Here is a 14,344-nt window from a genome sequence, read left to right on the forward strand (position 1 = left end):
CCCAGATGCACGTCCCAGTGACTTACCAAGGTCCATGCTCTTGGAGGCTTTCAAGTTAACTGATTCAGACTGCATGGCCGGTGTCACAGATCTGAAGTTGACATGTTGATCTGGAAAATATACCGTGGAATCCACTCCAGAGCTGTGGAAAGAAGGTATATATTATATTTAGGTTTAGAGCAAGAGGCATGCAGGCAGGCAGGCAGGGAGGGAGGAAAAGAAGGAAGGAGGAATGGAGGAAGATTATGAATGGACATGAATATATAGCTCTCACACTGAATACATTCCCTCTTTTCAGCCTGAAGACATGTATTTTAAATCAATTCTTGTTTCTCAGACTTCTTTTATGGAACTGCAACAATTGTGGCCTATACATTTTATTCTGCAGAAAAATTTAGCTAAAATGTACGTGGGCTAATAACATCTTTTGTTCCTCAGTCATTTCTGCTAATTGGGACACTGCTGTATCCCATATAACTTCAGGTGGGTGAGGGGTGCCTGGGAAGCCCTGACACTTCAAAGGATGTTACTAGATATTAGCAGAGCCCGCAGTGGGCTAAGAGATTCCTATGGGATAAGTGGGCCCTTTGAAAGAGCAGGGAAATGACATCTCCTTAAAGAAAACCACCTTGAGTGACTGATGGTGCAGGAGACGGAGTTTTACCTCTTTAGGTGATCTTCAAAGAGGAACGGCAATGCTGAGTAGCTATTCTGTCCATCAACAAAACCAAAAGGAAGCCACAGGAACAGCGCCCTTGACGACTTGGACACAAATACATTAAATTCCCTTTATGGATTTTTTTAGTACTTGGGGTCAATCTAAAGAATTTTGCTTCTACTGAACACTCTGTTTTGATTAGGGATTCAGTAGAAAGGATTATATAAAGAAATTTTAGATAATGGCTTATATTTGTTTAGAAATAAGTATGGACACACTGTCTATAAATTAAGTTACAACTGCTTTCTTTCTCCTTTATACATACATGTTGCTCATTTCAGGATGATTTTGTCAGGTGACAAATCAGGGTTCTTTGACAACCTGAAAGGTCTGAGAGTGGCCTTTAAAGAGTCCGGGATTTTAGACAAACAGCAGAAGCAACATTAATCTTGAATGAAGGTCCCTCTACAATGCAGAGAAGAATCTTAACTTTCAAACTAAATACACTACCCAAGTTTAATTTTTTTCTTAAAAAATGAATTTTTTTTACCCTTGATATTTAATATTTCCTCTCAGTAATATTAAACAGTAGCCTTGATGAATGAATAGCTGAACCTCCACTACTGTGATGCAGTGTGTAGAAACAGAAAGGGTCCTGAGAGATGCCACAGTACAGTACTCAAGAGTCAGGGCCACAGAACACAATGGACAGTTTACATCCTGGCTCTGCGACGTGCTTGCTGTGTGACTCGGGCAGGATATTGATCTCTCTGTGCTTCAGTGTCCTTATACATACAGGAGTGTAATCCTATTGTCCACCCTTCGGCCTCAGTTTCCTCATTTACACAATGTGCAGTAATAGGACTTCTCTGTAAGGTTTAAACAAATTAACAAATTCAGATATGCAAGACACTGACAATAGTGCCTATCATGTGGTAAAAACTCAATGTTAATCATATTTTAGTATTAGTAAGTTCCTAATTATCTTTTTTCCCCCTGTGAATCAAGGTGGTTTTGGAATAAGGGCTCAGGGCTCTCTCCAATGCAAAGATTATACCTGTTTTCATGGAAACTATGCACAAAGTTTGAATTGACTCTTTAGTGTTACAAAGATTCCAGGTGTTTCTTGGTATCTGGTTGCATTGTCAATGGAGGAAGCCCTCAAATGCTATTGACGTGATACCTAGCGATGGCAGAGTATGCCAACTGTGCTCTAGAATCCTTGGCTTATGTAGTGTTACTGATGCCTCTGTGGTCTAATGGAAATACCCCCACTTTTCCTCCTAATTTTGTAGAATTCAGAGACACCACTGAGATCATGGGTACCGCGTAGGCTTTGGTGATGCAGTGGCATGTGATACATGTGTCTCTACTCATCCTTTATTTGCACATAAGATTTTATGATTTGATCATGTGTGGGGATGCAGGTCTAATGTCAGCAAGGCGCATCATCTTTATAGATTCAAAGGCTTGAGGCAGAAGGAGTTAAAGGTTATTCATCTATTAGATAAGAGCCCAAAGAAGGGGACTGATGGCCTCAGATCACACAGCTGCTCAAGGGAAAAGCCTGAACCTGAGTCACAAGCTTGGCTTAAGATACTGGCTTGAACACACAATTAAGTCTTTTCCTTTTAAACTGAAGATCTGATCATTTTTCTGAGTAACTTTCATTTTAGATTTTCCTTTGTTTCAACCGAGGGGTGGATGAGATGAAGTAAGAGAAACCCAGGCAATTAATGGAAGCATATGCTGTCTATTGTAATTGAAGTCTTCAAGGAAGACTTCAGGACCAACATGAACACTCCTTTCTAAAACAAAGACTTCACTGCATTTAAAGAACTCTATTCATGACTATGGAAATCTACCAATCTGATGAAGGTGTTGGCTAATCCATTTCAGCCTGTTAGATCATCTTTTCAAACTTGGCAATAATTGACATGCCAAGAATAAGAAATCAAATTCTCTAAGCTTTTTGAAAATAATTATTCTTACCTCCTCCATCCTACAAATATGGTAGGAATGACATCTGATACAGAATCAAGCTAGAATGTGCTCAAACAAAACAAATATATTTTTATAGAAATATTAGGATCTGATTGAGGAAATAGGATAAATGCAAGCTGCACATATGAATGCTGTAAATCATTTGCACATAGATACATATGTCTGATTACATCCATTAATCTGATGCTATATACATCTGTTACCATTATTTTCAATGTATCCAAATGCACAGTTTGAAAATGCTCATTTAGCAGGATCCCTATTAACATAGTACAAAATGGAAATACAAAATAAAGATGAAGTCAGATTGGCAGATAGTTAAGGAGGGAAGTGAGGGTACTCCAAGACGTGATGGGATTAGAGCCGACATCAGCAGACATCACACTGAAATAATGAGTGTAGTTCTGGATTAGTTAATGTGGAAATATATTAGGGATGTAAGTTAGACTGGTACAATCACTTGCAATTTTATGCTATACATTAAAAGCATTTGGAGTGAGGGTGACACAATGATTAACTATAAAATATGACATATTTTAATTTTGAAGGAAGTTAGCATGTGCCCATGGCTGAGTGGGCTGCAGGGCAAAGCTGGAAGCTGACAGCAGGCCAGAGACTTGTCCTAGATAAAGGCTGTGTTTTCAGCATGAACAACCAGGCAATCTCTCAAATAGAAAATGATACTCTTGTCAAATTCTTCTGCATAATGAATAAATATGGGCAGCAAGAACATATGCTGTTGTCCCAAAAATGGAGGCAAACCAGGAATACGAAAAACACAGAGGAGTCGGGAGTAGATGTTCAAGGAGAATTCTCCGAAAGTAAAAGGCAGGGAGAAAGATTTGAAGGACCTGCCAAGGAAAGTGTTTGAAGCATCAGTAGTCTATGACTTGTATATGGAGGAAGTATGGCTAAGAAAATATGAACAATAAAGGAATAACCAAATGTTTTCTAAATTGTTAAGACTATTGAATTAGTTAGGGTTTCTATTGCTGTAATAAAACAGCATGACCAAAAACAACTTGGGGATGAAAGGGTCTTTTTCATCTTCTTATAGCATGTAGGGAACTGACACAGAGACAATGGATGGGTGCTACTCACTGGTTTGCTCCCAAGACTTGCTCACTCTGATTTCTTATAGCACCTAGGACCACTAGCCCAGAGGTGATACCATCCCCAGTAATCTGGGCCCTCCCACATCTATTATTAAACAAGAAACTATACCTCTAAAGACTTCCTATAGGCCAATCTTATGGAGGAATTTTCTCAAACCACTGTCCCTCTTCCTAAAAACTCTAGCTACTGTCAAGCTGACAAAAACTAAGCAGCACAAATACTTAACATATTTTGTTCTTGTTTGACTTTAATCACTCATTGAGACTTCATAGCAAAAACATATTTTTCATACATTTTGTTTTTGTTCAGACACATAAATTCTAAACTTCTCTCTCCCGGCATATAATTGGTATAGCAGAAATAAGTTCTGATTTTGTGTTGCTTCAAAGAATAGGCATGATTTGATCAATTTTAGTCCCCCTCCCTTAATACAAGAGAGCTCTTCTGCTTAGAGACCCCACCCCTGAAAGCACACATTTCCACTGTAGAGGGCTTTCCATGTTTGACTTGAAAAGCAAGGAGACAGCCTTCCTTGCTCAACTTCCCTGGCTCTCTTCCAGTTCTTCCTCTATGCTCACACATCCAAATCCCACTACTGCTGGTCACCTAGGCAACACAATGGCTTGTAGGATGGTATAGGTCACAGATTCCCAGGAGGGGAAGGAGTTGCAAAGTATTAAGACATATTTTATCCATCTCAGAAATGTCTCTGTCCCTTCTACCTACATTTCTCCTTTCTTTTAGATCCTGCTACGCTCATGTCTAACGAGTCTCGTTGGCAATGGCTTCCTCATGTACAATTGAAATTGCTTGGGGTTTGACACTCTCAACCCTGATATTGAACTGTCCCATGCTTCTCCGCTGCTTTCCAGAGAAATATGATACTCATGGAACATGGCAGAAACCTGCCATGGATTTTCCTCCACATGCCAAAGTTTCAGCTACACTGAACACGGGATTCCTCCCTCTCTCATCAAGTCTTTTCTTCTTACACATCCCTGTGTTGTGGGCCCCATCATTTTCCATGAAATCACTCTTTATCTGATGTAACCCTTCCTTTATCTTACAGACAGAGTTGGGGTTCAGTCTTCTGAGCTACCAGAACATTTTTCACTGATCTCTCCTTCCTAATTAGCTCTTTATTTTTTAGGAGAAAAAAATGAATCTTTTTATTTGCTTTAAAAAGTTTTGGGTTTTTTTTTATTAGCCTACAATGAGTTGGGTTTTATTATGACCTTCGTCAAAAAAAATTTGGTTATTATTTCTCTTCCCCACTTTTTCCTCATCCCTCCACTCCATGTATTACCTCACCCCATGGCCTCTTCTACTTTTGTGTCACATGTGGCCTTTGGTACCCTCATCCCTTTCTCCATACTTCTTGTTCCCTCTTTAGGTTGCCTATCTGGTTTCGTAGTCTATACCCACTCTCACAATCCAATACCTACATACATACAACATTAAACATCTGATTACATGAGAGAACATGTGAGTTTTGCTTTCTGCATTTGGGTGACCTCACTTAATATGCTTTCCAGGTCTACCCATGATCCTGCAAGTTTCCTAACTTTGTCTTTGAAATAGCTGAGAAAAATGCATACATATTCATGTACGTGACATTTTCATTATCCATTCTCCAGCAGATGGGCATTTAGGCTGGGTGATATTCCATTGCGATTGTACTCAGTGCAGCAATAAGCATGGCTTTGCAGATGACTCTGTGGCAGGAGAGAAGCCCTTGGCTACATGGAAATAACTGTTTGTTTCTGGGTCAGATGGTGGTTCTAATTTTATTTTCCCATATTTTTGTGGTTCTATGAGTGTTTTGAAAGTACTTTCTTAATTTTTGAGATTATAATTTAATTATAACATTGCTCTCTATTCTTTCCTCATTCCAGACCTTTACATATACCCTTTCCCCATCTTTCAAATCCAAGAGCTCTTTTTTTCACTAATTAGTTTTATGTGCATTTATCTACATACATATATATTCCTAAACGTAGCCTGTTGAGACCATATAATGTTTCTTGTATATGTGTTTTCAGGACTGAGCAGTTGGCACTGGACAAGCGGCTGGTGTGCACTTCAGTGGGGAAGGCCACCTCTCCCACTCCCAGCTTTCCTTGGTTGCCTTTGTGTAGGGTTGAAGTCTTCTGGACTTTTTTCATCCACTTTGGCATGTTCCCAGTGTCACCCTTTTCCAGCTCATGTTTGGGCAATCATGTTGGTGAGACTTTGCAGATGTAGCTTTTGATGTTACTAGAGACACAATCTCTCATCAAAGTCCGTGCTCTGAATCTTTTGATCCTTCCATTCCATCTTCTACAGTGTCTCCTGAGCCTCAGGTGCATGAGTGTTTTGTAGATAATGTACCTCGGGATGTGCTCCAATTCTGCACTTGGATGCCTTGTGGCTGTCTGTAGTGGGCAGTGGATTTCCTCTGTTGCAGCTCAGATAATTGCACAGTTCTCCACTTCCGCCAGCAGTGGACAGGGCTCTCATCCCGACAGCCTTGTCATCATTTCCTGTCATTTATTTTCTTGATAACACTCAGGTTGACCCAGGTGAGATAGAATTTCAAAGTGGTTTTAATTTACATTTTCCTGGTTGCTAAGGATATTGAACATTTAAGAATTATTTACTAGACATTAGTGTTTCTTCTTTTGAGTACTGTCTATTCATTTCATTAGCCTACTTATTGATTAGGTAGCTGTATGTTTTTTGTCCTTAATTTTTGCAGGTCTTTATATATTCTAGATATCAATGCTTTCTATATACCAAGCCCTGCCTGGGACAGAGCTGACTGAGATTCTTCCACTCTGTAGGCTGTCTTTCCTCTCTGAAGAAAGTTTCCCTTGCTGTGCAGATACTTTAATTCCATCCATTTCTACTTGTCAATTCCAGGGACTATTTTTTGAGCTGCTGAAGACCTGTTCAAAAAGTGCTCAGGTAAGCTCGCCATGCTTTCCTCTAGCAGGCAGAGTGTCTCAAGCTTTAAATTAAGGTCTTTGACCCATTTTGAATTGACTTTTGGTCAGGTTGAGAGATTTCTGTACATCATCAAATTCATTTTGGGTTCAGGATCAAGACAGGCAATGCAGATAAATGAACAAAACTAACTACATCCATATGTTCTTCGACGAAAGCCCCATCAGTCCTGGCTTAGCATATAGTGATTCTCATGATAATGTTTTGAGGAAAATAACTGATTTCAAATACTAAAAATCAGAGGTAGTACAGCATAGACAGCTTGTCTCTGATAGAGTTGGCTACACCTAATTTCTAGAAGATTATATTAAAAATAATAATAGAAATGACACCAGCATTGATAAAAGGAAGATGAAGAAATTTCACAGGACTATCATGGGAAACAGAATGGAATAAAATACACAGTCTTTTTTAACAGCCATAATAAATACAGAAAATAGCAAAGAGACAATTTAATGATTTTTAAAGCTCATCAGAAGAACACAATCTATGAATTCCCCTAATCAAATAGTATGTATGCTTAGTAAATCTTCCCCTCTCATGCTTGTGTGAGTCTAAAAGTTATTGATTTTCTAGTTTCTATTATAGAATGGCTATAATATTGGGCACCCTTTTCAATACTTTAGATTATATGGTGTGGCTTTAATTTTTGGTTCCATTGACTTTCTTGGAGCTTCCATTTTTAAAGTTCCTTTTGCAGTTGCCAATTACAAAACAAATAGAACCTGAAGCCTTATGCTTTCTCTGTTTTATTTTGTGCCTTCCTATGTACGTCTCCTTTCAGCTCTGCTCCTATGGCCTTCAAACTTGGAAAAGAAACACCAGTTATTTTCTTAGCGATGTTAATTAGATAATACGGATATCAAAAAACTCCAGGAAGTCAATTAAGAACAATGTAAGCTTAGCCGGAAAATCCTTTCATCCAAAAGGAAAATGCAGACTACGAGATTTCCATTCTGGAAAGAAACAGAGTTAAAATAAGGTTGCTGGGATTTCCCAGAAAACCTCTAGCAGGGAACATTTATGATTTATCATTTTATCCATACCTGTGGCTGTAATCTTCAAGGCCCCATTCCAGAGCAGGATGTGGTGAGGGGGGCGGCGGTACTTCATTCTCGGCCCACCCATCATTGGGAAGCAATAGGTCTATAAACAAGGAACAGATAAAGCTGTAGTAAACCGGAGGGAGAAGGATTCCGTGCCTACTTCTGTTTCAGTCCATCTCTCAGACACATAAACCAACTTGGAAATCAATAAAGCTTCACCTGGAATGGAAGGTCTCACACGAATGCTGCCTGACCGGGATGACCTGTGCCTTCCAGAGTGTACACGCGTGTAACCTACTCACGGGCCACTACGACATATAAATCTCCACCTCTCAACAACCTTTTCTTACCTGTGAAAACCTGGCGCTTAACAATATCCCTGATCTGTAGGACACTCGTAAAACATGTCTTTTATATCTTAATATTTTTATAATTGTGGCTTTTTAATGAATACTCTGAAATATAATTTAGGCATTTACCTGAGTGAGAAAAAGTATGAAGAAAAAGCCTTGAGACCCTGCATACTCATTGTTTAGACAGCACACGGGAGAAAGGTCAACTCTTTGTATCTGTGCTGTAGGTCTTGTAAGCAAAAGGCCGGAGTCCGAATTCGTGGTTTCCTACTGAACTAAACGTGGCATTCTTCCACAGGCTCTTCAGTAGTGGAGAGATAACATGTACCCCAATCTTCACTGTTACTATTAAGAAACGAGTTCTGATGAGACACTATGGGTCAGACATTATGCTGATCGTACTGTTCATTCTGAACATTCTTTCATTTATTACAACAAAATGACTATGGATTAGAAGAGCTGTAGATCATATCCTTTTCCCTAAATGACTCCCGAAAGCCTATTGATAATTTGTTAGATTGAGCCTCTGTCTGGACTTTAATGACTACAGAACATTCTTCTTCCACCAAGTTGCCACGTCTATGACATCTGTCTTTACCAGTCAATGTTTAGTTTTGTGCATTAGTGGCACAAAGCAAGTCCTGTATCACATCTATCCAGTTCCATTTGTGTGTGTGTGTGAAGACAGCTATCTGTTGAGCTAGCAAGCTGTAATCTATTCATCAACAGTTTTCTAACTAGACTGAAGGTAACTTTGTCTTCTCTTTTGTCTCTTTTCGGGATTTTTAGAGTCTTATTATAACCATCATTTTCATTTGTCTTGTATTCCTAGGGTCTAAGCTGTTTTTCTCAGTGTGGTGATGGGAGCAGAGGCAAACATCATGTTAGTTTTCTTCCTGTACAGCATACTCTGTTGCACTTCCTTCCCTTGACCCTGACACCTTTGTAAAGCTCTGTACAGGTAAGCAAGCATAGAATTGTAATCTCATACAAATAATGTTTCTGGATTAATTGACTATATGAGTATATTCCTAATACACACATCCCTGTGAATGCTGACAATATATTTTCTAGTCACTAAGTTATTGAAGGTTAAATGTCCCTCTTTAATTACCATATTGTGTTTTTTGTCTTGTGGAGTCCGTATAGTCAAGAATAGCAGAGAGATGGATAAAAAAAAAAAAAAAGCATGGCTTTAAACAGGATAAGAAAGATATGGCCCTGGTCCTTTAAATAAAATGTTGTTGTTGAAAACAGCCAGACTCCTTTATTTGCACACTTATTGTAGTTGTTTCTGCACTACAATGACCAAGTCGAAAGAGCTCAATGACCCTGCTTCAGAGTCTTCTTAAGGGCTTGTACACATGCCTGTCTTCCTGGTGGTATTTGATAAAAATGTCAATCAACACTAGTCAAACTGAGAAGGAGAATTCAATTTCCAATCATCATTGCAGAGTGCCTCCTACTGTGGATGCATAGCTGGATGGACTCTGACCCCCCCAAACATAAACATTAGGGCAATTTTATTATTTCTTCAAAACCCCCGAAGAGAACATGGATATAGTAGACAGGGCACAAAGTGGAAATGTTTGACTTGAAGTAGGGAGGGAAGACCTAGCAGTGGATGACGGGAAGGATTTGGACAGTGGCTCACCTGAGCTGTTACCTGAGCTGGAAGTGGAGACAATGCAGCTGAGTGTGAAGGAATGGAGGGCAAGGGTAGAAGGGTCAGACTAGAGGTGGGCTGTGCCGAGGCTCCGTCCATCAGCATGAATGCCAGTGCTGGTGCATGTGTCCAGACTGGCCAGAGGACTAAGCAACTTACAGAAAGCCTCAGGGACACAGCCTCCCTCCCGCTGCTATCCTGGAGCACCATACTTCCTCCTCGGGAGGCCCAGCTAACAATTTTCCAAAACAAATCTGAATTTTTCTGCTGTTCCTATTTTACAAATGTTATTCTAAAAATTCTTTTCTGTGTAACAGCTTGAAGAGAATAAGGAATAAAATGTAGAGCAAACTGTGGGCAGTATGTATGCTATTACAGAATGGGATGGAACCCAGTATATAAGCTGTGGGCAAACTGTGGGCAGCATGTACTGCTATTATAAAATGGGATGGAACCCAGTATGTCAACATGGAGCCTTAAACACAGAAAGAAAAGGAAAGGGGGAAGGAGGCCAGTTGATGTTTTGACTGTCCCAGCTTCTCTCCTTACTAGACATTACATTGTGTCAAATTAACCTTGTCCTGCTAAAAGAGGTCCTTTTAAGTCAGTTAAGCCCCCATCACAGTTTACAAGTCTCTGTCATGTAGCAACTTCACTGGCTCTGAAACTCAGGGACTCTTGGAATTTCTCAAAGTGCAAAATGTGAAGACTTGAAGAGAAGCAATGGACACGATGAGCGCAGGATGAAACTATTTTAATTCTAGAATCTTCATAAATCCTCTAAGTCAGTCGGCTTACACGAACAGTAAGCTTATCAGCTGGCCTCTAACTGAAACCGCCGTGAGTCCACGCTATGCGAAGCTGAGTCTGGGCAGCTGGGCAACACGGGACAGACACCCGGGATCTGGTAACAGGCAGACTTTATTTCCTTCAGGCAGACAATGGTTAGTTGCCTCAGAGGCTCATGGCAAAGACATAGCCAATCTCGGTTACTCTCTTAGAGTACCACACTACTCCATAGTGGACATTACCAGGAATTTCCTAGTGCAGATGGGAATGGTCTTAAAGGAGCTGGGATTTTCACTCCAATGTGGAAAGTCAAGGTAGGAAATGAGGCAGGCACCTGGCAGTGGGTTTTAGTGAGTTTGTTGTTGCTGTTACTGTTTCCTTCTCATTGGCATGAAAGCTGTTCTATCTGCATCTATGTTTGAGAAGGAAGAGAACACAGGAAAATCTTCCCAGAGATTATCTGCTGTTGCCATGATCAAAGAACTCACTTTTTTCAACGCAGATAGAAAGCATAAAGAGCTCTAAGGATGTTTTTGTGTTCTACAAAGAAAGTCTCTTCCTCCCCTGCTTTGTGGACAGTAGTACTGAAAGTCTCAAGATCTGTCAGGAACACAGTTTACTTACGGTAAGCCAAGACAGACTGAGTGATTCTTTTTATTTGGTTACAATGTAAAGTTAGCATTTCATAGACATTCTTAGGATCAGGTAGAAAGACTTCAATGTTCCCAGGGAACAACTGAAGGTAGGTGGCTGAGATGAACCAAAGCCAGGGACTGGAATTTAAGCCAGGCTCTGGGTTTATCAAATATGCATAGTCTTGGGTAAATTATTTATGCTCACAGATCTTCTATATCTCCACCTGTAAAATGAGGCTAATAATATGACATACTTTGAATTTCAATGTAGATTGCTTAACAACATATCTAACAAACAGCAAATACTTAAAACAGAAACCTTTCAGAGGTATCCCTGCCCACCATGCTCCCCCCAACAATATCTCATTCAGATGAAACAGTCTGATGCTCAAACAATCTCAGATTCACAAGTTCATTCTGATATAATAACATCAGAGTTTGGGATTTGTTCCTGTGTCATTGTAGTTTGGTGACATCTTACGTGACTAAAAACACAGGATGGACGGTAGAATGTTTATTGCACCCACTGCATATGAGGCTGTAGAATGTTCAGTGATATGTAGTATGTTCATATGTGCTATCAACTGCAGAAAAAAATCTTAGAAATTAACTATGGTACTTTTCATTTTATTTGCCTTTTATGTATACATATTTGCATGAAGAGAAGATTTGAAAGATCTACATAAAATGTTATTGATCAGGAGCCATGATAGATAGAGGAATGAGTAATATTAAATTTTCTTTTTAATGCTTTCCTCTAAAATTCTTACAATGAATATGTATGTATTGCTTTTGCAATATAAAAAGTGAAAGCTATTAAAAAAAGAAGAAGAAAGAGGGAGATAAAACAGGTTTCTGGGTGACCTGGAGTGTAAGCTTTGAAAGAACAATGAAGAAAATCCAGAAGTCCACTTGAAATGTGATCCATTCCAGTAATAAGAGAGTGTGTCATCAGACAACAACAGTCCAGCTGCCACGTCGCTGGCCTCAAGCTGTGCTGTTCCACTACTTGTCACATTCATCTTGGAACCAAGCACAAGGCGGTGAGTCACATCCCGACCACTTTGTGGTTTCATGTAAATCCATGTGATTTTTGAAGAGGCTTGGTAACTTTCAATGATAAAAAAAATATGGTCTTCAAAAAAACTCACAGTTTGCCATCTTTGATTCTCTAGCCATGGTTTGTTTTAAACAAAATCCTCGTGTTTGGGGCAGCAAGCACAGAAACTGTCACTTAAACTGGAAGCCTTGCCAGGAATCTGATTCACAAGTTCTGAGTCGACACTCTCACCCTCCCCTCAGTGCGCATGACTCTGAGTGACAGAGTCTGCACTTTGCCTAATTAACTTGTCTTTGTCCGTGATACCTTTCTCCCTTCTCAGTTAAAAGCCATTTTTGTGGCTTTGTGCCCTATTTGAAGAGAATGGAAATGAGAGACCTTACCTTTCCTTTTATTTTGTGGACTGTAAGTGCCAAACGGATACAATAGGCTACCATCATTTCGCCTGGAGGTACCCAGAGCTTCTTGACAGTTCTCAAAACATGGTCTGGAAAGCACCCCACAGTCTGTAGGCTCCTAGGGACAGAAACAAAAATTACATTTTAAAAATACATTTCGACGTGGACAATCGAAGCGGAGTGCAAGCGTGGATGGTCCTCATCAGAAGCCCCTCTCGAGTCTCAAGCATGTGCATCTTCATTCGTGAAATGGCCCTGAATTTCAAACGTCTTTCAGTCGAAATAAAGAGCACGGACAATGCAGTGTTAAGGATTATGAGTGCTGATACCAACACAAAAGAGGATTAACTTTATTATTCTTTCCCCCACTTACAACTGCCTTCTTTCAAATTCTCTTCCATCTGGGAGTACAGCTTGTGGCAGCGTCAATATGAGAATACGGTTCATGCCAAGGGTGTTTCTCTGCCAACCAGCTGGCTCCTCTCTCCCTCTGCCACTCTTTCTCCCTCGCTCAGTGCATATGCTCTAGGACAAATCGGTACCCAAGCAGTGTTTGTCACCAGAATGCCCTGATTGCGTCCTATGGCAGACCCCAGGCTTTGGCCAGACGCTAAAGTAAAGAGCTGAGACAGGGCCAGCCAGTGGTTCTCCCGAGAGCCTTTTTTTCTTCTACATTTCTCTTTCCCGTTCAGATTCTGACAGTCTGTAAACAAATCCACAGTTTGCTGCAAACTGCTGCCTCTAGAATAACACCCCACAAACCATCTTCCCCAGGTGCTGAAGAGGTAGCAGGAGGTAGCTGACTACAGAGAGCTCAGGTTTTCAAGCGGACTGTGGCGTAGCAGGCTGTCTTTCGCTCTTGTTCCTATTATTTGCCTCCCTAACAGATTTCAGGGAAATAAATGATTTGGAAGCCATTTCATAGCTCTTCTCTTGGCCATTTGTGAGAGGCACATGCCGCAAACACAGAGCTACTCCCCGAGCTCCCTCCTCCAGAAAATCATTTGGCTAAAACACAATGCATTTGATTCTACTTTGTCCTCTTTAGTTACAAAAAAAAAAAAAAAAGTCACTATCTAGCTAAACAAAATATTTGACGCATTAGCTTCTATTCTCTATCCTAAATAATTAAAATGTTTTCAGCTGCAGAAGGCTATTAGCTTTTCAGGAGGGTTTCTAACACAGTTCTCTCACACATAACCATGTTACCCTTAGCTGCTGTTGCGCAGGTACAGGAGACCAGTGAGTCCTAGCTGAACGCTGGAGCCCCAGCAGTCCGGGAGACGTCGGACTCGCCTTGCATTGCCTTGTGCTTTCACTTCACAAGAACAATGAGAACAAAAACAATTTTTTTCTGCTTTCCTAGCTCTTTGATAAATGACACAATCAATATCCCAACAACTGATCAGTAAGCAGCCTAATTAAAGCATCCAGCCTGTAAAACAGAGCTGTCGTGGAGGCCTCCATTAGTGTCCCAGCCAATAAAAAATATAATGGATTTTTAAACATGTTCTGCCTCTGTGAAGATGAGCTGCAGCAGGGAGCAAAATGTTTTAGGAAAGAGAAAAACAAAACCAGGTCATAACCCATTTTTAAGTATCAAGTCTCTAGGCACAAACAGAATCACAATTCAA

The 14,344-nt window shown here is 40.2% G+C and overlaps 1 protein-coding gene across 2 annotated transcripts in view; it reads right to left on the bottom strand.

The window, feature by feature from the left end:
* The window catches only part of Pard3b (par-3 family cell polarity regulator beta), a 975,885-nt gene that overhangs the window by 398,689 nt on the left and 562,852 nt on the right, over window positions 1-14,344 (bottom strand). For both annotated transcript variants that reach the window (XM_038339874.2, XM_042055538.1), the window contains exons 13-15: window positions 12,696-12,828; window positions 7,810-7,909; window positions 27-142 (exon numbers count right to left, since the gene is read on the bottom strand). In XM_038339874.2, the coding sequence (XP_038195802.1) occupies window positions 27-142; window positions 7,810-7,909; window positions 12,696-12,828 (349 nt within the window). The remainder of the gene's footprint in view (window positions 1-26; window positions 143-7,809; window positions 7,910-12,695; window positions 12,829-14,344) is intronic.

Source organism: Arvicola amphibius, chromosome 8 (assembly GCF_903992535.2).
Source record: "Arvicola amphibius chromosome 8, mArvAmp1.2, whole genome shotgun sequence".
Classification (NCBI taxonomy): domain Eukaryota; kingdom Metazoa; phylum Chordata; class Mammalia; order Rodentia; family Cricetidae; genus Arvicola; species Arvicola amphibius.